General features: G+C 38.9%; 1 protein-coding gene across 1 annotated transcript in view; it reads right to left on the minus strand.

The window, feature by feature from the left end:
* Nucleotides 1-848: 848 nt before the first annotated feature.
* Nucleotides 849-24,975, minus strand: part of LOC110066611 (dynein axonemal heavy chain 3-like) — a 92,387-nt gene continuing 68,260 nt past the window's right edge. The window contains exons 61-97 of the mRNA XM_089273777.1: nucleotides 24,737-24,892; nucleotides 24,041-24,136; nucleotides 23,680-23,784; nucleotides 23,087-23,220; nucleotides 22,567-22,684; nucleotides 22,364-22,417; nucleotides 21,918-22,004; nucleotides 21,603-21,653; nucleotides 21,354-21,419; nucleotides 20,402-20,620; nucleotides 19,803-19,907; nucleotides 19,463-19,567; nucleotides 18,733-18,806; nucleotides 18,332-18,418; nucleotides 17,190-17,361; nucleotides 16,574-16,699; nucleotides 16,134-16,311; nucleotides 15,661-15,737; nucleotides 14,212-14,298; nucleotides 13,491-13,581; nucleotides 12,619-12,731; nucleotides 12,049-12,186; nucleotides 11,245-11,342; nucleotides 10,536-10,638; nucleotides 9,751-9,810; nucleotides 9,485-9,577; nucleotides 8,613-8,711; nucleotides 8,361-8,422; nucleotides 7,777-7,837; nucleotides 7,224-7,283; nucleotides 6,461-6,553; nucleotides 6,304-6,376; nucleotides 5,645-5,745; nucleotides 5,291-5,353; nucleotides 4,820-4,867; nucleotides 3,855-3,915; nucleotides 849-2,576 (exon numbers count right to left, since the gene is read on the minus strand). Coding sequence (XP_089129903.1) covers nucleotides 2,431-2,576; nucleotides 3,855-3,915; nucleotides 4,820-4,867; nucleotides 5,291-5,353; nucleotides 5,645-5,745; nucleotides 6,304-6,376; nucleotides 6,461-6,553; nucleotides 7,224-7,283; nucleotides 7,777-7,837; nucleotides 8,361-8,422; nucleotides 8,613-8,711; nucleotides 9,485-9,577; nucleotides 9,751-9,810; nucleotides 10,536-10,638; nucleotides 11,245-11,342; nucleotides 12,049-12,186; nucleotides 12,619-12,731; nucleotides 13,491-13,581; nucleotides 14,212-14,298; nucleotides 15,661-15,737; nucleotides 16,134-16,311; nucleotides 16,574-16,699; nucleotides 17,190-17,361; nucleotides 18,332-18,418; nucleotides 18,733-18,806; nucleotides 19,463-19,567; nucleotides 19,803-19,907; nucleotides 20,402-20,620; nucleotides 21,354-21,419; nucleotides 21,603-21,653; nucleotides 21,918-22,004; nucleotides 22,364-22,417; nucleotides 22,567-22,684; nucleotides 23,087-23,220; nucleotides 23,680-23,784; nucleotides 24,041-24,136; nucleotides 24,737-24,892 — 3,660 coding nt within the window. The 3' untranslated portion in view covers nucleotides 849-2,430. The remainder of the gene's footprint in view (nucleotides 2,577-3,854; nucleotides 3,916-4,819; nucleotides 4,868-5,290; nucleotides 5,354-5,644; nucleotides 5,746-6,303; nucleotides 6,377-6,460; nucleotides 6,554-7,223; nucleotides 7,284-7,776; nucleotides 7,838-8,360; nucleotides 8,423-8,612; nucleotides 8,712-9,484; nucleotides 9,578-9,750; nucleotides 9,811-10,535; nucleotides 10,639-11,244; nucleotides 11,343-12,048; nucleotides 12,187-12,618; nucleotides 12,732-13,490; nucleotides 13,582-14,211; nucleotides 14,299-15,660; nucleotides 15,738-16,133; nucleotides 16,312-16,573; nucleotides 16,700-17,189; nucleotides 17,362-18,331; nucleotides 18,419-18,732; nucleotides 18,807-19,462; nucleotides 19,568-19,802; nucleotides 19,908-20,401; nucleotides 20,621-21,353; nucleotides 21,420-21,602; nucleotides 21,654-21,917; nucleotides 22,005-22,363; nucleotides 22,418-22,566; nucleotides 22,685-23,086; nucleotides 23,221-23,679; nucleotides 23,785-24,040; nucleotides 24,137-24,736; nucleotides 24,893-24,975) is intronic.

The raw sequence follows: 24,975 nt of genomic DNA on the forward strand, positions 1-24,975 counted from the left end.
GTAAGACCTTCCTTTTCTTCTGTGAATGAGGCTGAGACTTCTAGTTGTCTTTGGAGATGGAATTTAAAGGTGCAGCTAGTGTAATTCTGCGATGAATTACTTTTGAGTTGTGAAACTCCCTCGAGTGCACAATGCCCAGTGGATAGTTTTTCTGATTGGTTGTTTTGTTTTACTATCCTATTCTCATTGGCTGAGAAAAAGATGCGATTTAGAGCAAAAAATAGTGCGATTCATGAATAAATCGCACTGCTGAAAGCCAATCAGATTGCAAGGATAACCAGTGATTTCAAAATGGATTTAATAAATGGATTTCTCAATATTTATTTCATCATCTCTTATCCAACCAGGATGAAAAAAAAAAGTGGGAAAAAATGTCAATTTTTCCATGAGTGACTCGTAAACTGCACCATAACCACCTCACATACAATGATCACAAATAAATGTTGAATTGTCTTGGAAAATACTAAAATAACTATACTCAATTGGTTTTTTAAGGTGCATCACATCGAACTATACAAAGCAATGTATGAAGAGGCAAAATCGATGAAGTGTTCTTCACTTGGGCTGTAAGTTGCACGAAACGAGAGAAGAAATTGTGCAACTGACCTAAGCATTTCAACGAAGACTAAAATTCGTTCTACACACACTTCAAAACATGAATGAAGTGAAAAGAACGTTAAAATTAAGTCACATAGATAACAGCCGATAACAGGCCTAATGTGATTGGTTTATTTATGATTGTGTAATCAACATTCATAACTGCATATGCTAGGTATCGTGTTGTCCGAGAGAAAAACCATGGAAAAGAATCGAGTTCGTATTTGCCGCAATTACGGACAACTCAAACAGCAGGTGTTGATCAACTTTTATTAGCGATTTCCATAATACGAAAGATTAAAAAAATTTTACAGTGAAAGAGGGTGGTAATAGCGGGGGCTCCAAGTCACGTTTCACGCAAAACGTAATGATCATTTCAAGCTTATCATAGCTAACGATCACGTAATCACGTGTAATTATGCCACAGATTACAGTTCACAGAGCTCGTGATTCACGGATAGCTTTACTGAATTCTTTAGCAGATCGCGTTTCGTGAGGAATAAAAGACGTCAGAAAGTGCCACTTTTCGGTCCAAAATATCTTTTACTATCCTTGTGGAACCAACATGTGATAAGGAATTTCGTTGACTCCTAGCTAGATATTTCTATTAATTCTACTTACATTCAATTTTTCTATACACTACTCGCATATTGTTTGGGTTTGCTTATTTGTTTGTCAATTCGTAGAATCATATAAATATATACATGCATTTAAAATTAAATAAGTTAAATCTTGTGCAGACGGATAGTACAATAATAAGCACTGGTAAAGCTCTGCAAAAATTTAATTGTCTTGAAGTATAAATACGTTATCTTATCCGAAGTGAGCAGGCTAGAGCTGTAACATTGTCTAGAAATCCGGCGTTGTTGTTTGATTTTTCCCTAAATTATCTCTCATATAACAAAACACTAACACTTTCCCCTCTGCAAAGTACGCTTGTGAACAAGCAAATATAATTTAATTTGGCACTAAATTTGGCATGTTCTTTACCATATCCTTTCAACATATATATTAACATATAATTTCTTATTACAACTATCAATAGATTTCGAACAGTGCTAGTAAGGAGATAATTTTGTAAATCAGTTCAAGATAATCAGTTTAAACGAAAGTGAAGGGGCAACAACAGATTATAAATATGAGTAGAAAATACTCAACACATTTGGTGTGCTACAGATATCGTTTAGTTCACCTGCGGGAAACTAATAGCCCTTCTCACCGTGAGTTTTTGTCATTTGCATTACAACGGTAATTCAACGTGGATGCGAGGCAATTCCGGGTTCAAATAGCCCGAAATTGCCCCACATACATGCTAGATTATGTTTTGATGCAAATGAGAAAGTGAACCGTACAAAGGGCATAACACCAGTTTGGCGTTAAACCATCGTTGTGCCAACTTATCGCTGGATGAACTAACGATAAACTACCACAACAGTGCGGAAACTTCATTTGGACTAGCGTTAAATCTTACGATTCGCAACGCATGGCTAGCATTGGTCTAACATGGGTCTAGTAGTGAACCAACAATAGAGCAAAATTAGCGCAGTACTATTGGCTAGACTAGAATTCGCCAAACAATAGGACGTTTCCGAATTACCTTTAGCCTCGGTTTTAAAGCGAGTCTTGGTGCCTATCCTTTCATATAAAAATGAGATTTCATTCACATGCAAATTAAACTCATTTTCATATGAATGGCTGTGCACCAGGCCTCGCCTTGATAAAGAGGCTTGGCGCAACTCGGAAATGGGCTATTTTAATTTTTTTTTTTTTTTAGATCAATTTCAGCAAAAGTAATATTGGACTATTGTAAACGCACTGGCTGGTACTGGTTATCTAGTCGTCCAGCTGACACAGCATGGCGACTCCCCGTACAACCCAGTGATTCTCTGGTCTCTTGGACGGTAGGTTGATAGAAAGCACGTAATTAGTCGAGTGCCCAGTCGTAGATAGTACGCCACGGCGAGCACTGGTTTTGTAAACTGAAACAAAAAAACAGACGTGTCATTGCCATTAGTACGAGGAGATAAATTATTTTATAGCGATCAAATTTTATAACATCGTGATCCTGACAAGGAAATAAGTCCAATGTTCTGCACCAAACTTTCATAACTCAGTAAGCCATTTCCGTTTTGCTGATACAGTAAAAACCCCGCGTATAAGAACCTAAAATTTAAGAACCTGTTAGGTTAAAATTTCCCTGTTAAGCCATAAGAACCATTCCAGGCTAAAAACTCAATACAGGTTCTTATTTTCAAAATAAAGAGTTTTTTTCAAATGTGATATTGCCCATCAAACGCGATAAAAAAAAGGTAACAAAAGCTACCCAGAGCACTGGCAGTGTTATAAAACCATAATACAGTACTGTGAATGATTTAATATAAAGGTCACACCCATAAGTACAAGTTGTTTTTTAAAACAAAAATAAAGAACCTGATTAAGAACCTAGGTAGCCTAATTTCACAGTAAACACCATTTATATAAGAACCTATGGAGGCTAACTTGAAAAAACCTAGGTTCTTATGTTGTACCTCTGTTTCAAAACGTGTCTTGGTGCACAACCTTTTGTTATGGATATGCGTTTTTCTTGCAAGTTCATTGTCTTTTAAACAACTTCATTTCCATATGAAAGGTTGTGCACCAGGACATGTTTTGAAACAGAAGTAAAAAGCAACTTGGCAATGGCTTATTACATCTGCCCTTTCTTTCAATAAATCAGTTCTCAGGTTATTCGTTACTTCGACCCTTCTCTTTTTTTTATCACTTTTTCAGTATATGTTTCGCCTACACTGACAAATTCTGTTCCGCATATCTCTTATTCTTTGTGTCGTTTTCTCTTGTTAATTCCCCATTCGCTCGACCATCCTTTCATTACTATTTCCCCCTCGCGTGAACTTTAACGCATTGTGAGGTGTTCTACGATCGAGTTCTGATTCCGACTATGTTAAACGAAGCAAGCGGTGTATCTTTTTTCTCTGTCTTCGTCTTAGAAGCAGTAAAAAGAACTTGTCGTTTAAGACTTCCCTTTTCCGCGGCATTTTTTAACCCTATAACAGTCTACAAAATAACCAAATGTCTGCATGCATAATGCTTTTCTTTTAGATAAACCATCACAGTCTAACTTTAAAGAAAACTAGTAGTATTTCGTTTAAAACGATTGTGTAATTTATAGCATTATTAAAAAAAAAAAAAAATTAGAGCATTATTACCCAACATTTACGTGCCAAAAAAAAAAAAATCTCGATAAAGCCAATAAATACCTGGGCACGAGTACGTCTCGTTTTCTTTAAACTCCGCGGTTTCTCCTGGCTTTAGCCATATCTGTCATATTGTTAAGAGAGTTTCCCACAACATCAACAGTAGTCACTACTTATTGGACGAATAAACCATTCAGACAACTGAAAATTAGCGACAGAAAGGTTATCAGCTAAAAACAAACGCCGTGAATAGAGGAGAAAAAAAACCTGGTAGCACGATAGATTTCGGAAAACGGAAGTGTAAGAGGGCGACTTCGTTTGTTATTGCTGTGTTGTTTGTATTGACGTCAATATCAGACACCAGATATAATGATTGGCGTATAGAGTTTTCCTTGCCACGTAATCAAGAGGAGGGAGATGTGATAGCCTTTTATTATTGTGAGAGGTCATGGAAAAATCCCGGATCAGCGGGAAAGGTCGTAACCGTTATGTACGATCGCGATTTTATCTTAGACTGGAATTGTAGTGCATGAGCATGTTACCTGAATGGTACACAAATCCATGTACCCGATAGACACATACCATTTAGCTTTAGCAGTAGAATACTTTTTCCGTGTTTACATAGCCTCGTCTGAACATGAGAGGGAGGGGGGCAGGGGAGGGGGTGTTGGAGGTTGGTGAATTCGAGACAGTTATGCAAACCCGAGATGTGCAGTCGAGAATTCTCTCAACCTCCAAGTGTTTAGATGAGGTTATGGAAACACGGAAAAAGTGCTCTTTTGCTTTTATAGAGGATTTCTCAAAAATACGCGCGAATCTAAAACGTCACAACCGTTTTACATACTCTAAACACACCTAACGACCAATGACAACGCGCGTAGTATCTCACGCATTTTATAAAAAGCTATGTCTAGCCATTCCTTGCTTCCTGCAGAGCATGTGCCATAGGGATCAGAGCTGATCACAAAACACCCACAAATAACCGTTATCATAGCGTTTGAGGGAACTTAGTGTCTCTCAAAGGATACAATTGGAACACTGTCATAGAGCATCTTTGGAAGTGATTCGCCAACAACCTACAATACAACAATAGAGAAAGCAAGATTCACTTGGTTCAAATGACAAGAAAAAAAGCGCCTCGCTTACCAATCACCTTATAATACAAACACGCTAAGTTAGAGTCGAGTCAGAAACAGGCCACGATTTACCACTTAAACTGAGAGAAAAAATCTTGTTGTCACGATAAAGAGTAATTAAGAACCCATTCATTTGCAGGAGGGAAAACCGGAGTCATTTAAACATTCAGATATGTTCTAAATGTGCTGGACGTTGAACAGTGTAAAACAAGAAAAGGTCGTTCTACAAACGGCAATACGGTAAATTATAAAATCGATTGGAAAGATGACCCGAGACAAAAGGAAAAGAGTGATAACGAAACGAGACAATTGTTTATGATAATTACAAACCAAACCAACGCATACTGATATCAGAAATCACACCTTGTTTGCTCTGTCCCATCTGGCACCCTCGATGAACAAACCTTTGACGTACACACCATCCTCCTATAAACAAATAAACAAATGCATATTTCAGCACGTGTCAAAGAGAAATTTATGGTAAAATTTTAAGAAGTTTCGAATGGCTTATAGCAGAGTAGGAAGAGGGTTCATTTACAACTAAAGGATCCACAATTTCCGGGGGAGGAACTCTCATATAAATAGGACGGAGGTGCTTGTCGTACCTTTCAGGGGTTAAAAACAGCATCTTGGTACATCTTAGGGGTTTTTATCAAAACTTCCGACCCCGTCGTTTTCATATAGGAGTTCCCCCCCCCCCGGGCCATATTCACTTACAGGTTTGCTGCTCATATCATGTTCCTCGTCAGTCACTTCAAATTCAAATCCCAAGTGGTCGATCGGAATCTTACAGCGTCTTGCAAAATTTTGCATCGCACCTGAAAATATTCAGACGTTCATTTTAATTTACTTCGGGGACCATTATGGTGTATTCCTGGGCAAGGCACTTTACTCTTACATTACATTCTTTTCTTTTTATAAGAATATATCTTTTAAGAATATCGAGGCTGAAATTTGCAAAATTTTAAGAATATTTTAGGAATAAAACCGAGGCTGAGATTTTGGAAAAAAAAATTAATTGCGTGTGGGAAAATTTGTAAATACAATACAATTGTATGTTTAACTAATCAGTACAAAATTCTTCCTTTCCCTAAACGACAAAACTAGCCAAGTTCGATGCTAATAACATTTCTGTAATAAGTTATGTGTGTCATTATCAAGCTTTATTGCTTACAGTCTGAGCCCAAAATTACTTCAACGCCATCAGAGCATATTAAACAGAAATGTCATATGCTATAATCTAAGAATATTTACAAGGATATTTTTAGCCTAAAATCGGCAGGAAAGTAAGAACATTCAGTTTGGGGCGGAAAACAATATTCTTATATAAAAAAGAGTGTACCTCGCCTCACATAGAAGTATGAATTGATACTAACCTGTAAGGAAAGACTGAGTGAAGTAGAATCCCGAGATCCAAAACACATTTGGAGAACCTTCGTCAATCCAAGTCTGGAGAATGAAAAACAAAACGGCTTTAAAATGACATACTTCAATAGCCTGTTACAACAAATACAACAGCAACGAGAACACTACCTTGAAAAATCTGAGGCGAGCAACAAGATCCGCCACGTAACTACCCAGAGGCTTCAAGGACGGGTACGATTTGGCCGCCCACATACTGGGAACCTGGACACAAAATACAACATTAGGGAAATGACATGGGACTTATCTTAAAGGAGCACAGTCGCGGGATTTTGAGTTACTTTGGCCACGTACAAAATTACCTTTAAATGAAAGGAAACCTGAAAATAGTAGTTTACTAAGATAGAAAAACATCAAAGCGATCATGATAATAATAAACCATAAAGAAACAAGGATGGTTTAGGATGGAGAGGATTACTGAACACGGATTACAACCGACGAACTTGGTAAATTTTGGCGTAACTTTTCGACATGGCAAACCGTGATGTAGTTCCTTTAAGTAGATATTACTGTAGATATTACTTAAGTAGATATTACTTGTGGAGGCGCGGTGGCCTCATGGTTAGTGCGCTCGTCTCCGGATCGAGCGGTCCGGGTTCGAGCGCTGACCGTCGACACTGTGTTGTGTTCTTGTGCAAGACATATAAATGGGTACCGGTGAACTTAATGCTGGCGGTAACCCTGCGATGGACTAGCATCCCATCCAGGGGGGAGTAGAAATACTCCTAGTCGCTTCATGCTACAGAAACCGGGATAAGCTCCGCACTGGTGGGCCACTTGGCTCGTATGCAGACTTTTTTACTGCTTCTAAAACTAAGTCCTTACATCCCTGGTGTCGTGCCCAGAAAGTTTACAATGATAATATGAAGCTTACCCTGCCCACCATCATGCTCCCAAACACATCCTCGAGTTCTGAAGACATCACCACCAGACCCTGGATAAAGACAAGATGCGAGTTCAACACAGTTTTATACAGCGTCGCGAGACACAGAAGGTTTAGACTGAGATAAAGTCCATTGTACAGTCCATTGCTATCAGATATCATATAATGTGGAGGATTAAGTGGGCAATATCCAGACTGGATCACATCCAGACGGTTCCAACAAGGCCATAGTCGGGGCAAAACACTTTACTCCCTTCAACCCTTCCATATAGCAGAGACTATAAGGATGCCAGCGAAATCTTTGGGAAATCTGACACTATGCTAGGTACATGGTGCAGGAATACTCTCTGTCACTTCAACCTTCGGACACCAAACTTAAGTAGCACCAGTGCGGGCCACTCACTTTGTACAGGAATTAACATATTTCACCGACCTATATGAAACATAATACTGAACTAAAAAACAACTTATTCTTTGAACTTCCTTGTGCACAACATTCGGGAAGTAAAAATATTCTCAAGTAAACGTGTGTGATTCTTCTCACCTTAATGGCTTTCTGGATATTCCTGAGACTCGATCGAACAACACCTGTCAGGCGGTTAAACCTGCGTGAACATGAAGACAGACAGGGTTAATAACAACGAGCTGCAGTTAAGACCTTCATCGCTAACAACACCAACAAAAAGAACAATATTTCCCACGCCTGAGATCAAATCCTCCAAAGGATAATTTAACAAAAAGAAAAAAAAAAAACGAAAAAAAATAATTTTAATAAAATCTGATAGATTTATTTTAATTTATTTTAGAAACGCTGCACTTGTTGTAAATGATTGCTATTCTAAGGAGAAACTACATATTAATTACCCTTAGCAATATAAAGGTAATCATTGTAATGGCGGACGGCGAAAGAATTTCAGGTTTTAGTGGGTTAACAAAAAACATTCTTGAAAGAGATCATTTTGATACACAGTGCACTGTCGACTTTCACGGCGATCGTAAGTCGGATCCAGTCGGATCAACTCGGATGCACTCGGACACAATGACAACTGGGTCACCGCGGATTCGCAACTCGATCTCAGCGTTAAAGATAACAACGACTAATTTTTTTAGCTGGTTATTAAATTTTACCGTATGAGTTCTTGAAGCAGCACAGTATTCATAGATTCTTCATACAGTACGGGATACTTTTTCTGCAGGAGAAACAGGAAGTATTAACAATAGTTTTCGGTTCAGTTACAGGTCAAAGCGATTCGTTCATTTCCTTGCACAGTTAAATTACTATAAAGCCGAATATGGGAAAGATTGAATTGAGCTTTACACCGTACAGATCCGATGTTCGCTGTTTAAAACGTAGCATAATCGGACGAGCAAATCACTAACCTGAACCATTTCGGTATCGAAAGGTGGCGGGATTTTTGACAGGATATCAGACGCCAAATCCTTGAGCACATCTTGGGATGACTTCCCTCCACTTGATGTCTAAGATAAGAAAGAGTTATCGGAAATGTAAGTACTGTAGCGAAAATCGTCATGCATTTTTATTTTAATTGGAAATTTGTTATTCACTCTAAAGTGAGTATTATAAGAAATATTAAATGAAGTAATGACAACTCGGAAAAAAATCCGAGCTCGGATTTTTTTTTTTTCAGAGTTGATGTCATTTCCACATTTAATAATTCGTTATCCCATAACAAATCGCAAAATTATTAATGCCACTTTAAATGCAAACTGAACCGCAACAGAAGTGTGTGACACTAACATTATGATAGCTTTATTTAAACATAGGACTTTTTCCGTGTTTCCGTAGCCTCATCCAAACATGAGGAGGGTTGGGAGAATTCGAGGCAGTTATGCACTCCCTCGACTGCGTCTCGGGTTTGCGTAACTTTCGAGAATTCTCCCAGTCCCCCGAGTGTTTAGATGAGGCTATGTAAACACTGAAAGAGTACTACATTGATTTTAATAAATATTCTAAAAAAATACGTGTGAATCTAAAACGTCACAACCGTGTTTACATACTCTCATCTAAACACACCTATCGACCAATGAGAGCGCGCGTAGTAGCTCAGTTACTTTATAAATGCAAATTCAAGATTATTATATCACGTTGTGCAAAAAAAAAAGAAGACAAGTTCATTTTCTTTGTGTTTTTGCACACTTAACAATCTTCAAAATGAATCAAATGTTCTTCAACGAAAATATGTCATCTGAGGCTTTGCAGGGGAGGAGAAGGTACTTAATTCATTCTCTACCTGCCGGGGTAGTGTGAGTAGAATTCCATCAAAGAGCTGCTGAGTTTCTCGTTGGTTCTTTGATATGTCAGCATTCTCATGCAAACCAAATACCTGTCAATCAAAACAAAAGTTCTAAATATAGCCCCGTGTGTTGCCACAAGGATCAACATTCAAATTCATAATACAGGTTCCCCCACTCACGTCCATTGCTATGGGGAGAATTTACATTGATCATAAGATAAAGGCAACTCCTACTTGTCACAAAGACGGTATTAAGATCTTACCTCAGGATCTGGAGTGAGAGGAAGACTACGGATGTACTCCAAGTAGCTCTCGTAAGGACCCTGAGTGCAGAATTACAACCAAGAACTACTTTAGTGAGACAACAATCAACCCATCAGGGTTTGTGAAGAGGGATAACCAACTTTTCTGTAAGCTATGTGAGTGAAAAGCCCATAAAACAACAAATGCAAACAAATTCCTCGCAGTCTACTGGTTAATATGGCCAAAAAAAAAAAACAAAGAAAACAAAGAAGACACAATTACTTCACGTTTTTACAATACGATGGAGAAGATTGTATTCTCCTGAGTTCAGACCGTATGGGATCAATTTGTTGGGCGAAACTTTGTAAGCTTTTGTGCAAAACTAATTTCAACTTAATCAACTCTCGGTCAGACACTCCGTCAATCCGGGTGCCAGGGACATACTGAAAGAAGAAGCGAAGTCATACGGTATTTCTTCAATATTATAGCAATTGTAAGAAATATTTCAGTCATTTATAGAAGAAAAACGTTTAAAAAATTTTACTTCCCTTTCTTTTTTTGCTTCTCTTCGAAGTGCTGCGTTGTCTTCTTTTAATTAAGAAAGAGCTTTATTAAAAAGATTCGATCTTACAATTAACATAACTCTCAATTAATGTTCAATACGTAATTCATTCTATATTCTACATAGTTACCTAATGAAAGTCAGTTTACTGTCTCTATATTATAGTCCTACAGCATCAAACCCGGGTATTTTAAACTCAATGTAAGGAATGATTACAATGACCCTTGATCACGTGTTACAAACCTCTGGAGGTGCAAAGTAAGCCCCACTGCTGGAAAACTTATAATGTTCATCTTCAGTGACCTCACGGCAGTAGAATATGGACAGAATACTTAAAATAAGACGCCTGAGAGAGCACATAAGAGTGACAAGTATTAGTATAAAAGCATCTTAATCACTGTTTCAAAACGAGGCTGGTGGAAACCCTGCTGAATGACAACGTGTTTGATATCTACGAAGATGAACATGTGACATAAAGTCACATTCCTATAAAATATTTGGCAACAGTCTCCTTTGAAAAAAAGGCAAAAGGAAACTCCCGAATAGACTGCATTAAATTTTTTACGATCAATTCTTGATGTTATTTTAAATAACTGCGAAACTGATTAAACAGGGTCAGCTTCAAAGAAAGCGGAAAAATGGGTTTAGCATGTTTGATGTGCGAGGTAAGATAACCTGAGAAATGGAGAACGATGTTGCAATTTAGTTCTCTATATTTCTTTACGATAACTAATAATTAAAGGCTTAGCTAGTGGAAGAAATTCTTTACACGTCATTCTGATAATTTCTCTTGTTTATTCCTTTGTTTGCCTTTTTTATTTGCCTTTTGTCTCTTTTATTTTTTTGCACAAACAATCCTGAAGTCTACACGTCCTAAAGATAAGTTTCTACTTAGCAACACTGCTGAATCCGTGATCCGCGGGCTCCGTAACGGAGAGGAATTCCAACATACCTGTCTCGCTCATCGGTGACTCGTCCTCCATAGTTACACTGTCCGGTGAGATACGTCAAGGCATCCAGTGGAACGTGTTCATAATCATTCAGAAACATCTGTGAAGTGCAACGTAACCTATTTTAGGTAGTTTAGCCATGATGTAATCTCATTAGAAAGAAATGGCGCTGAACAGATCGGTGAATATTAATTTTTCAATGTTATTTCATTCTCCACATTCATGGTGGTCACACTAAACTCAAAAGAGAGTAAAACTAAAAGTAGGTATGGACGACAAGAGTCTCTTTAGTGGCTGCCCATTTTGAAAGTCTTTGGAACTTCAAAAGCCACAACAGTCACTAAAAGAAAGAACCACATAACGGCGTCTCAAACAGCGAAAAAGATCCCAGCTTTTGACACCGGTTAACGCGTGGTTGATCATTTAAAGCGTCCCAGGTTTAAGTCCATAACATTAAAAATCCTGTTTTAAAGCAAGTGATCATGAACAAACTGAGAAACTGAGTGACAACTTTTTCAGATTATTGCATCTGTTGGCGTCGGTTGGAGCGTGAGCAAAGCGTTAAAGTCAATCAAAATACTCCTGTTGGACAGAGCTATGGAGAGCTACGCGCAATGAAACTTCTGGTCTGATTGTATTCCGAGAAAGGAAAAGAGAAGCAAACAGCGTTTAATCACAGTGGATGTCTGGAGGTGTAAGGAATCTCATTCTTACTCCACCTTAGTCTTCGTCTTCAAAGTGACCAATCATTGTTTGGGATTATAGGCACGTGATCATGAAGACACTCTGGACTAAAGTGAACTGACCTGCTGTTGACGCACGCTTATTCTGAGGTCAGACTCGTTAAACTCATAAGGAATGTTCCAGCCGAGTGGACCGAACTTGCGTCTCTCTTGAACCAGTGCGTGAAAGAAACATAAGCTGAACAGCAGCTTCTTCCAAACCTACGGGGATCACAAAATGATAAGATGCTTCTAATTAATGCCTTCTTTAAAATACTTGTTCGCACAGACATCAGTCCCATGCCAGTTAACTCAGATTATTATACATTGAACTCACTATCTCTTTTCTGATTGGTCGAAAGCGTACAGTGAATTTTCGAAATCAGCGCCTATGACGTCATCTCCGCAGATTATACAATAATCATGTCAAGGACACTCAAGGTCACGGGTAATTTTGCCAAGTTCGCGCGCTTTGTGTTGCTTACCGTCAGTGAAGAAGCAAAAACATGACTTCCATTTTTTTCGTTCAACGTATAATAAAACAATTATTAGAATAATCATGGTCTCGGTAAGGGTTACCTCGACCTTGATTATTCTGGATATCACAAAAACCTCATCCAATAATTGTTCAGAATTGTTTTCAGTTCATCCTACCTTCGTTTTACTGCAGCCATTGAAGAATGTGGGATCCGATATAGGATCGCTGTGGTAGGACCGTAACAAATTGGCCCTCAGTCCCATTGGTGGTTCATTGGTCATTTTCACACCTGCGAGTACACAAAACAACTTTCAGTTACTATGCAAAGTGAAAATGAAGTTTAACATCAAACAGCAATTGCCCTAAAAGGAAGGCATTTCAAGGCAGAAATTCCCTAACATCTCAATGATATCAAAAACGTCAAGCATTTGCACAAACAAAGGCTGCTCAAACTAACTTTTTAGCAAATCTCTGAGTTTTTTCTAACTATCAACAGACGCTTAGTTACTATGCGACTCTTCGTTCCATACTGCGTAAGCTTGACGAAACGACCAGCTCCGAGAGTTCGGTTACACGCTCGATTTTGATTGGTTTTAAAAAACAACGGAAATGAGCGGAACTAAAGCACTAGCGTCTCGATTAGCCAGGTGCTTGCATTTTTGTCAGCGAGGCATGCGAAATTCGACCGGAAGTCCGGACTTCAAATGTGATCTTTCAGGGTTGCTCGTGTCCCGACCGCTGGTCAAGTGGAAGGAAGACTGCGTACGAGATTGTCTTTAACCACGCAGGTCAGTAGAAGCCCTTTGGCTGAGAACGCCTTAACAGTACGTCAAAAAATGTCGTAAATCGTTCGCAAAGTTGTCCGTCGCCGGCGCCTCGTTAAAGAGCGTGAATTTCCCAGCGTTTACGAAGATTAACTGAAATCTGTGAACGTCGTGCTTTCCATAGAGCAAATTATGAGAAGTTACACAAATTTTTCATCGTTATGGAAAAGTTGAGTAGATGTTGTGCAAATGGCGGAACGAAGCAAGACTCCACGATAACTTACCATTCTGTAAGATGGACACGGGAAATCTTTCCGTGGGATAACTTGTTAGCCATAGTCGAAAATTCTTGTGCGTCTTCTCCGGAACAATGACCTATAAAGACAATCACAGCAGAATACAGACAAGTGTTCACGCACCCCGAAACATCGAAATCTATTTTGAGTCTCAAACAAGCTAGCTAAAGAACGTGTGATATTGGTTCCTCTCTCTAAAAAGAGGGTCTCAAAGGGGTTACCCGTTAGCCGTAAAACGGGCCAAAACTTTAACCGTTAGACGTAAAAATTGGACAATTTTAAGCGTTAGCTGTAAAAATGTTAAACGTAAACAAATTTAGCTATGAAAGTGAAAGTCTCAAGATTTTTTCGTGCCTTTTTTGTGGCTTGGTAGTACATGAAAAGCCGGGAGACTCAGTAGTAAGCTCATAATACTACCATTTTTCATCCAGGAATGGTCCTGAGACCTTAATGTGTTTTACAGAAATCAAAATACTTTTTTACCTTTTTTAAACAATGAAAATTAGTTTTTAACTTTTATAGCAATGGTAATTAATTTATAAGACTTCTTTTAACCGTAACGAAATTTAATTAACCGTTAGCCGTAAAAGCCATCATCCCATTGAGACCCTCTGCCAATCTATGTCCTTTGCACGTTGTCTAAGCAGTCACTACCGAGCCGCAAGTAATTGATACAACCAAACAGAATGTGGCGGACAAACCTACTCACCTCCTCACATATTTTTTCAAGGATAGGCATCCACGATGTGGCAAGATGGCAATTCTGCAGTACAACCCAGTCACCTACCTCAATAGCCTACAGAGAAATCATAATGATGCGTCTTCGTATATGTACTGTTACACCTATTAAGATGATTTCCGCAGAAGATTCGAGCAATAATGCCAAAAAAAATAAAGTTACCAAAAAACCTCATAGCATGGTAATATGTTGAATAAAGGTAAGAAGAACTTATCGAGATTTAAGCTCTCAAGCTGACCCTGCGAGAGAAAATTAAACTTGAAGTTATCCATATTTCAATTAAAACGGACGTTTCGCGTTAGTTGAAAACACAATAACACGCATTAAGCACTTTTACGAGGTTTGACATAAACTTTCTCGAGAATGCTTGGGGATTTAATCGCGGGGTCGCCTAGAGAACTGAAATACAGCGAGAGGCTTTAAATAGTATTCCAAAAATTTCCGTGCAGTGAGTAGATTTTTAGTAAGTATTTTTTGCACTCATTGCTCGAACTTTGAGCGGAATCCGTCTTAATTTCTTATCTCTAATGTTTGCCCACTGTCTCTTTAATATCTCAGTGCTTTCTGCTGCAAGGACTCGACGGAGGAAAGAAAAAAAGGGTGCAATGCAAGCTAGGGAACAAATTTGAAGACTAAACTTTCTTTGTCTCCCAACGTCCTTTTACTGGTTACCTACATAAACATCATGGGAGGCGCGGTGGCCTCATGGTTAGTCCGCTCGTCTCCGGATCGAGCGGTCCGGGTTCGAGTCCTGGCCGGGTACAATGTGTTGTGTTCTTGGGCAAAACACTTTACTCTCATAGTGCCTTTCTCCACCCAGGTGAAAAATGGGTACTGGCGAACTTAATGCTGGGGGTAACCCTGCGATGGACTAGCATCCCATCCAGGGGGAGTAGAAATACTCCTAGTCGCTTCATGCTACTGAAATCGGGATAAGCTCCGACCCCATGAGCCACTTGGCTGGTATGCAGACATTACCTACCTACATATAAACATCTAGACATAAAGCATGCTTTCTAGTTCTTTAATAACGAGCCAGAGCATAACAACTAGATGGGTATCTCCGGGACCTCTTACCCGAAAAATATTCACATCGTAACGCTCAACGTTTTTGTCGAAAACGCATACATTTAAAAACGCTGTCCAGAGTGGAGACAGCCCTGTCGTATTAGTGTGGACAACTAAAACGGAACCTTTCAAAACTACGTTTTAGCGCGTTAAGCGTTTTAGTGTGGACGGGTAAACCCTGTGAAAACGGCAACGTAGACGGGCGGGAAACTTCGGATCATTTTGTTAGCGTGAACGTGCCTGGGAATTAATGGAACCGAGTTACTTGCATGGATCGAATGAATATGTACACTGAAAGTCTAAACTAAGTCAAGTCAGTGGTTTGCTATTGCTGCGAAAAAATATTCTTACATGATTGATCATCTTTGCTGCAATGGGTCCTTGACCTTGGCCGAGTGAAATGGTCTGAAAATGGGACCTGGTCACACCTAATAATGAAAATTATATTAAGAAAAATACCGAATACACAGTTTTGTGAAAAGTGAAATAAAGCTAAGGGGAGACAACACGGTTGCTGGAAAGAGAGAAAGGAGAAAACGAGAATGGATTCATAGAAGAACCAATTCTAGATTCATCCATCAAAAGATGGCTAAATACTAGCCAGGTTTTTAAAGCCTTTTTCCAACATGGCAAAGTCATCTCAACCATTTCTAAGTGAGGCATTTATTAATCGATACTCATACCAAAGTATATAAAAAATCTTCAAGTGCAATGGGTGCTCCTGTAGTTTTAGGTCCAAGATTGAAAACAAGTCATTAATGTCAGTTAGGACGGTAGAAGGACAAACTACCGGAAGTAGGAATGTTAAGTTTAAATAATCTCACCGATGTCCTCTGCAAACTTGACTAAGCTAGCCATAGGATCTGCTCCAGGTGATAAGACAAATATCAACGGCACACAGCAATCGGAGTCCTCATAACACTTGGACAGGTCAAACGTGGGAGGTTCAATGTACGTGGGATTCATGTAGAAAGTGATGAAGTCACGCACACCGAGCGTTACCTGTACAGAAAGAGAATGACAGCTTGCGTGACTTGGATGAGCAAGCAGTGCAAATGCAAACGTGGGCAGCACGTAAGAATGCGAACGCGAAGTTTTCATTGGTAGGGATAATTCAGAACAATATAGATTGAAAATATAGACAAGAATATACCAATAAAGACGTAAAATCATGCAGAGTTACACGACCTAAAACAAACCACTCCAGCAATTCCTGGCGATGACCCTGGCGATCAAAAGTGGGTGACAAAGGTCTATTCCTTACCTTATCCGGCCTCAAACATCTCAAAATGATCAAATGCTGAAGTTTGTTGAGTTCATCTTCCCATGGATCAGGCAACTGCTCTGTTTGTGGACTGGCAGTGTCGTAAAATGCTTTCCACTCAGACAGCTAAAGAATCAGTAGAAAGGGTCAAGACTAAGTCAACCTAATAAACGATTTCTTTTTCACAGAAAACGCATATCATTGATAACACAGTTTATAAACACGACGGAACATCAAGAAACAGGCTCCTCACTACGGTTCTGAAAATGGAGAAGGAGTAATTCACTTTCCGAATTGACAGGCTCTTAGGTGAGGGCAGCTAGAGCTTATAAAACCACAATAATTGCTTCATACGATTTTATTACCTGGCCCTTGTTAGATATTACAACGCAACTGAATCACGTTGAATTTCTTGTGTGAACATAACACGCTGTTTGCTCCTTTCAAAAAAGCTGATAAAAAGTGTTTTTGTTAATTTAAAAGCGGGTAAAAAAGATAAAAGAAAATTGAGCTTTCTGCGGTTTAACCGTTTATGGATTACCATATCTGTCTGTGTTGTCACATTGGGACATGCAAGATACCTGGATCAAAGCAGTACAAATCTTCCAAAACTCACGTGTTCAGTAAAATGTTGTAAGATTCCTTTGAAGGCTGGTAACGCTGAACATCGCACCATCTCGGCCCAGGACTTATCAGTCAACCAACCCGAGGCAGGGTTTGGGAATTTGTTCTCAAGTGCCACTCCACCCGTCAGCAAAAATCGCCATTCCTGTTCATCGATTTTACCACTGAGAAAACAGAGAAACAAAGGAACTATAAGTAACGAGTACAACTGAACAGTGATCGTTAAAACGAAATATGTGTTTTATAAGTGAAGCAGTATGTGCCATCCACGATATTTACCGCTGAAAATTATAGAAATCACTAAGGTCTGAAGAAACAGCAAGAAAAATAGTATTTTCCTACAAAAATCAAAGAAAACAGCCTAAAGTCAAGATCATTTTTCGAATTTTAAAGACCGCCATTTTGAGCATCTTTTCTTCCGGCTAATTCCATTAAAAAATGTCAGCCCTCACGTTTGATTATTTTCTGTGCAGTTCGCGGAAAAGTAAAGTAAATCTTTCGTATTGATAACGTATTTATTCTATTAAACGAAAGATTAGGTTAGGTTTCTGCGAACTGCACTGAAAAAAATAGCAAAACAGAGAAAATTACATTTGCATACATATATCTTATTAGATGTTTTGATGTGTAGTATCGCTGTATATTTTTACGAGCTGTGCCGTATTTTGACGAGCCTGTAGGGCGAGTCAAACTACAAACAACGAGTAAAAACATACAGCGATACTACACATCAAACATCTAACAAGAGATATATAATCCAACTGCTGTAGTCAATAGATTTATCAATGAAAGAGGGAGAGTGTGACACTTTTGCGTGCGCACGCCGACCTGTCCGGCAAACAGGTTTTCTACTGTACAAATAACTGTACAATATCGCTGTATATTTGTACTGTTATTTTGACGCTACTCGCTGCAGTTGGACAATAATGATGTCCTACTGTCGTTCCTATAATCCATTGTGTAAGAATAGGAACAAGTTATATTCGCCTTTTTGGGTTTTAGAACCATAGTTTTATCATCTATATGTAAACATATACCCACGGGCTACGAAAATACCGTACGGTGACCGAGCCCTATTAAAATTGTTTGAAGACGGGGTAGCAAGAAACGTTTGTGGTGTTCATAGATTCATACCTTCCTTTTAGAATACCAATACACAGCAAGAACGAAAACAAGAGCTTGTCCTTCTCGAACAGTGATCGACAAACGTTCCGGTAGATACTGCAAAACAAACGACAAACACAAGCATAATTATTCACAACGATGAAAAACTGACGTTGTAAAAGGTAAAAAACGTTTCCAGACTGGGTAAATACTGTAATCATGTAATTGCCCTTGTTCGGTATATCAAAATTCGAACGTGATTCCGAGGCTTTCTGCCCCGAGCTGCAAATTTTCTAAGACAACTTTGTATGGTCATTCCCATAAGAGATTGGGTACAAAGAAAACAAGACCACAAATCGAAATTTGACAGAACGCCTTGGAGCCCAATTGGAATTTTAATGTATCGAATATGGCCTATAAATTATTCTCACCTGTATGTAAAATGGTCATTTAGGTTCAAAATCCTCCTTGTAAGGTCCGAAGACGCTTCACTGTTCACGATGGACTACAAAGAAAGAATATACTCTTACCAATCAAAAAAGGCCATGATGCGATGCTGTATCCTCTAGCAAGTTTACCAGCCAACCATAGTCAGTATTCCCAAACTAAACCAAACTTCACCCTCGAAAAAGGCCCGTTTCCTCGCTGGCCATTCCTTAAGCATTTGCCCTTGCAGTTTCTATTAGACACAGGTACTGCTCCGATTATGTTAGTACCTTATCCAAGGACACATGTTAGTAGACACTCAGTGTGTTGTTCTATTTGAAATCCATGAATCTCATTGGTTTTTCATTGTTTTCTATTCACTGATAGGACACAATCGCACAATCGCGCACCGTTGCTCTTGAAAAACGTTAAATTGCAGGATTTGGACTGCAATAAACAGAGTTACACTATTTCCCTCGTTTTCCATGAGCGGCAGTCAAATTGATTACACCTCGTTGAGTATTCGCTAATAAAAAAAAAAACCGGGCTCGTAGTCAAATTATTAAATGGACACTTGACTGGAGTCAGTAAAACACGAAAAGCATTATCATAGGAGCAATCGGAAAACTATACATTTATCTCATGATTAAGAAAAGTGAATTGCATTTTGACATTTTTTCGTCTCCATCCTTAAATACAGAAACTCAAAACACAACATTAGAATACTGCACTAACCTGGAGATAAAGATTAATAAACCACGTCAGTGAGTACTGATACATGGGCTCAATGTTTGCTAGGTCAGATATGGTAAAGAACAGGATACTGGAGTGTTGAGCCACCTGATAATTAATCATATTTAGGTAATATCAGATCAACGCAACATTGTGATAAGTCACAACCCATAAAATAAATATTTTACCTTAACTTTGACGTATTGTAATTACGAGTCGCTTCCTGGAAATTGTTTCTAACTTGACTTTCCAAATGTCTTTCTTGTCGAGTGGACACAGCAGTTTTGTAAGAATAGTGATTTTTCAGTTTACTACATAAGTTGAACTGAGGTCCTTCACTTACCGGTTTGTAGCCTCCCCGAGTTTTATCAATTTCTTCTTCAGTCTTTGTAGCGATTTCCTGTTTAACAGAGATCTCCTCTGACAGCTTCTTACTGGATGATAACACCTAGCGATACAAGGACACGTAACTAAACAAATATCGTCAGTTGTCTCTAGTAATGCAAACATTAAGTCCGTTACAGTAAAAACTCCTGTTGTAAGAACCTACATTTCCTGAAGTCTGGCAAAATAGGTTCTTGTATTTTGGGGACAGTTATTGGCAATTTAGGCTAAATTGGTTCTTAATTAGGTTCCTAAGTTCTATGAAGGAGATACGGATGTTGATTACTAGGAAAAAAAAAAACTTGGGTTTGGTCCTTGAATATACAGTATTTATTCACAACAGTATTATGTATTTTATTGTAATATTCATTTGCAATCACAGTCACGCTCCTAAGTTAACTAAATGTTTATAATAATTTAACTGTAACCCATATATAAGATTTTGCCTGATCTTGCTTGGCTAAACGGGTTATTATATTTTTTTGGTGATAAAAATGGTACATTTCTGCCAGCAGGTTCGTAGACCACTAGGTTCTTACACATGGGTTTTTACTGTACCTCAATCGCTGTTTCGTCTTCCAGAATGTTGCCTTCACTCGTGGACAACACTTCGAGAATCTTATCCTCAATCTCTTTCAACTGTTTCTTGTTTTTGGCGCTTTCTATAATCAGCTCGTTCTTTTTCTCCTCTAATTCAGGTTTTTCTTTAGCAGCCACAATTCCCAATAACTGATCCTCCAGGCCAAGGGGTGTGATCATAAAGTTCAACAAGGTCACCTGAGATACACACAATATCAATGTTTAACAAGGGTAACTGAGCAAAGAGCGGTTTTCAATTGAGTGTCTTAAAACCAAAACCAAAGTCACTCTAGCCAATCACAAAGGACACGGACAGCCTAATGAACCAATCAAAGCTCGAAGCAATTACATGTAGCTGACGCAAAGCGCGGGAAAACGTGAGCGAGCGAGTCACGATAGGTTTTAGTTTTACTTCTGATTGGATGAAAAAGTGACGCGAGTTTTTTTAAGCCAATCGTGTTGCGCAGTTGATGCAAAACCAACTATTTTTCGACACTTTAATGAAAACCGCTCTAACGTTGAATCCAAGGCTAAGTAGTAATAAAGCCAATAGTAGTCAGTTGGGGTAACAACAGGGAGAACAGAATGCACTCTCCACAAAATCCCACAGCCTTGACAAGCCTCGACAATCTAATATCCATTTCTCGTTATTTATTATCAATACATTGTTAAGGCGGACAGCATAGCAGAGATGACCAACATAAAACTAATAGGGTATACTGTCGTAATAAAGTATCAAATTCTTGGAACAACGTTAAAATAAATGAGTAGCAATAAGTAAGGAGAATTGGTATTTCAAGCAAATAACGGACAGAGTTGATAAAGAAAGGTAACAAACATGTTCCTTGTCTACTGTTGTGGGTGCTGTACATATCCTTTGGACTAAAACTGAAAGGAAACTATTTGGGTGAATTCATATTTCATAGCTCACCTTGACGGAGACTTCAGGAAGGTAATGCGGGTTTCTTAGTTTTGTGGTGATGTAAAACCTGAAATCCTGCACAAGGAAAAACAAGAAGTGGTTACTAACAAGTACGTGTGTAGTGTCTATACGAACCACATACATGTACGCCGGCTGGGACGACAGATGTTTTCCCAAGTTTATTACTAATACAAAAGAGAGGAAAAAGTATAAAGATGGTAATTTTCAAAAGCGAGATGTAATAAATAAAACACTCACTCTGCTAAATTCAACGACATGATCTCCCATCCGCAGATATTCAACTCCACCCTGAAAAAAAGTAAAAAATGGTTCTGGTTTTTGCAGTAGTATGCTGTTTTGGTTTATTTCTCGTGTACTTGTTGCAAGTTAAACTGAAACACAAGTAGTAGTACTACATTAAATTACTTTCAGCTATAATAAAACTGCAATGCACTCTACAGGTTTGCATCACATTGAAAAGGTATTGCGTTGCAAATCAGGACTCGAAGAGGACAAATTGTTTAAATGAATTACGATGGGGGAGCAAATAACAGCAAAATACCTTGAACCAACCTGTTTGAAAGTCTGTTTTAATAAAATGGGCTCCAATAGTGGATCCAGTTCCTCTCCAACATTCTCCAATAGGACAGGTGTCCCAAACTACAATTAAGAAAAGTAATATAAGAAAGACGTGAAAGAGGTCATCACTTGTCTAATGATATAAAGTGAGAGTCAAAATAATCACAGTGGGTACTATGCTACTGCATCCATCCACAGGAAAATTTTCTGTATAAAGTTATACCTTACGAAGAGCAAATTACTGTACCATATGATGTAATCGTCAAAGATACCAAGCTTTTTGAAGACGTCAAGAAAAACAATTAATTCTGTCTTGTGGCTACAGTTCGGCACGTATGAATGTAATTGTTCTTAACACTTAATGCTAAAAAAGAAATAAAGATCTACAGTTCTTGCATGAAAGATGGAACATAGTTAGACAATTAGAATATAACATTTACCTGAATAGAATTCTCCAAAGTTCGAACGTAGTTCTGGTCTGATAATTTGATCACCTGTAACAATCACAAAAATAGGTATAAAACACTTTTACTTGTTATGAAGCCTATTACTCTTTAACCCACGTTACTTGGGCCAGTAGAACGCAATAAATATTTTTCGCTTAAAAAGACTGAAAAGCACGGTGCGAATTCCGTGTTCTGACCTGTAGTTTATTTGGCTTCTCCATGTTTTTGATCCACTTGTTCGCCTGTCCTTGTGGGTCGATCATCAATGACCACCGATGAGAATTCGTCACGATAATGGCGTTATCGAGTGAGAAACTGAAAGGAAAAAGATAAGCGATTAAGATTGCCAAAATTTCAATTTCTAATCGTACCTGTCTGGCACGCTTCGGAGGCACTTGTATGAGGCGAATTTGGTCGAACCATGGCGAGACCAAACAAACCTGATATGGCGCCTAAGCGTGTCAAGGAAGGTACGTTTAGGTATTTACCGCACCCAAGTGATCATGATATCGTAGACATATCAGACTTGATATCGCAGGATATCAGGACAGTAGACACGGCTTCTGATTGGCGAATGGTAAACTTGGGTGCGGTAAACTTGAATACCAGCGCAGACAGGTCGCGCTAGAGACGGCGAACATTGTACAAACCATGCTTTGACTTTCTCTTTTGTCTCTAGTAAGTTATAGACTTCATTATTTTCTGTAAGTTTCTTACTTGTCGACCGGCAGTCCAGCAATATGCCATGCTCGGGTTGATAACGGATCACCAAGGGTCGCAGCGAGTGAAAAGTTATCGGACACTGGCACATTTTTTTCTCGGCACAAGCTCCACCACTCCTTAATGCATTCCTGAAAATAACACCCAGTATCATTGTATTGCTTATAACAGCGATACAGGTCAACTGAATTCATTTTACGCACTCTCTCGCGAAAGCCCTAGCTGTTAGACCCTGTACAAGTGCAGTCAGCGTTTTATGCTACAGAAGCACTCAGTTTGGTCGATACATCCTAAGAAATATAGATTCGTAGAGTTACTGTGTCCCGAAGATATTTTTGGAAGAGCAAAACAAGTTGCTGTTATGAGTTCTAACGAATATTGACGAGTGTAACTTAAAACGAGGGAAACGTGAAGGAAATCCCGAGTTATGTTTTTGATCCCATCAAGTTTAATGTAAGGGGTTTCAAACAATTTCTGCGCACGCAGTGCGAGTACCTAGAAATATTGATGTGCAAGAGGACTTTTTCAGATGGATTAGCTATACATGCCCACCGCTGTATGTTCTTGATGTGAATGGAACATAAAGTTACCTGTCTAAACTCCACAGTAAAAGGTCCAAGGTAGGCCACGATTCCTCCTGACAACAACACGTCACCAACAATGTTGTTGTAGGTCTCGCCAAGCTCATGTGCAACCTACAAATGGCAATAGCGAAGCTATAACTCCTTTAACAACGGACAAACTGGATGTTAACACAGGTTTTTCCGCGCGGTCTACACACGATTAAAATGGAGGAGATGAAAAAACTATCGAGGAAACTCTAATATTCATTACAAGAGCTCTTTCTTATTTTTTCTTATTTCAGTCTCATGACTGGTAAACAGTATTCTAAGAAACTTAAATAAAGCTTCGTTTCCGGTTTGAGCAGTTTCAAGTTCTCTTGGTACTGACTTGAGTCCATCTTGATCTTTCTCCTCCCAGTCCACTGATCAGCTTCTCTGCACGCAAGAGCTTCTGGGAACACAAGGCGATATTGCGTTCTAGTTCCTGAGAAGACAAAACAGCCGGAATTAATAATTGAAACCACATTGACAATAAGCCTGGTGGGTTTTTTGGAGGTCTCCCCACCCTGTTTAAGTTGTTGTAATTAATAAATAATTTAATGGAAAATTAAAGATGATGATGAAACGTTTCATTTGTCTATTTGTTTGCTTGTACTTTCTCGAAGTCCTTCGCAGTTGTGGGTAGTCCCGGGGAATGATTTTTATTACCTGCAAAGCGCCAAATTCACAGGATGAATTTTCTTCCTGTGCGCATGCCGTAGAATCGGAGGCATGAATTTCAAATTATATGTCAATCAAAAAAGACAGGTTAACAGGCAAAAGTGCGACCGCGAAAGAAGTCGAGCTTGCGCTACTCGCGTTCCTCGCTGTCATTTTTATTTCACTTTCGCAGCACGACTTGTAGGCTAGCCTAGAGAGTACGCAGTGAACAGTAGTAAGGAATTTTTGTCTTGACCTGTCAGTGCAAACAAGCCTTAACTTTCTGGTACTATATTAAAGTTAATGTATTCCTGTATCTTAATTTCTCCACTCTTTTCATCCTGTATCGATACTTAAACAAGAAATAAGGTTTTATCACTCTCACCCTCTTCTTGTTGACTTTGGACCTGTAGTCGTCGTTCAAGTTCTGCAGTTTGTCCATCACTTCTTTAAGTTCTCCTCGTTTCTCGTTTAAATGTGACATCTGCTGAGCCAGAAGAGACTCCGCCTCTGCCAGGCGTTTGCGCTTTGGAGCGACAAGCTGTACACACAAAACAAATGTTGTTCCTGAAAGAAGGCTAACACTCGAATAGTAATTTGTGAAACCTGGACAGGCGTTTAACG

This window comes from Orbicella faveolata, unplaced genomic scaffold (genome assembly GCF_042242905.1).
Source record: "Orbicella faveolata isolate gen_17 unplaced genomic scaffold, um_ofav_v1 contig_35, whole genome shotgun sequence".
NCBI lineage: Eukaryota > Metazoa > Cnidaria > Anthozoa > Scleractinia > Merulinidae > Orbicella > Orbicella faveolata.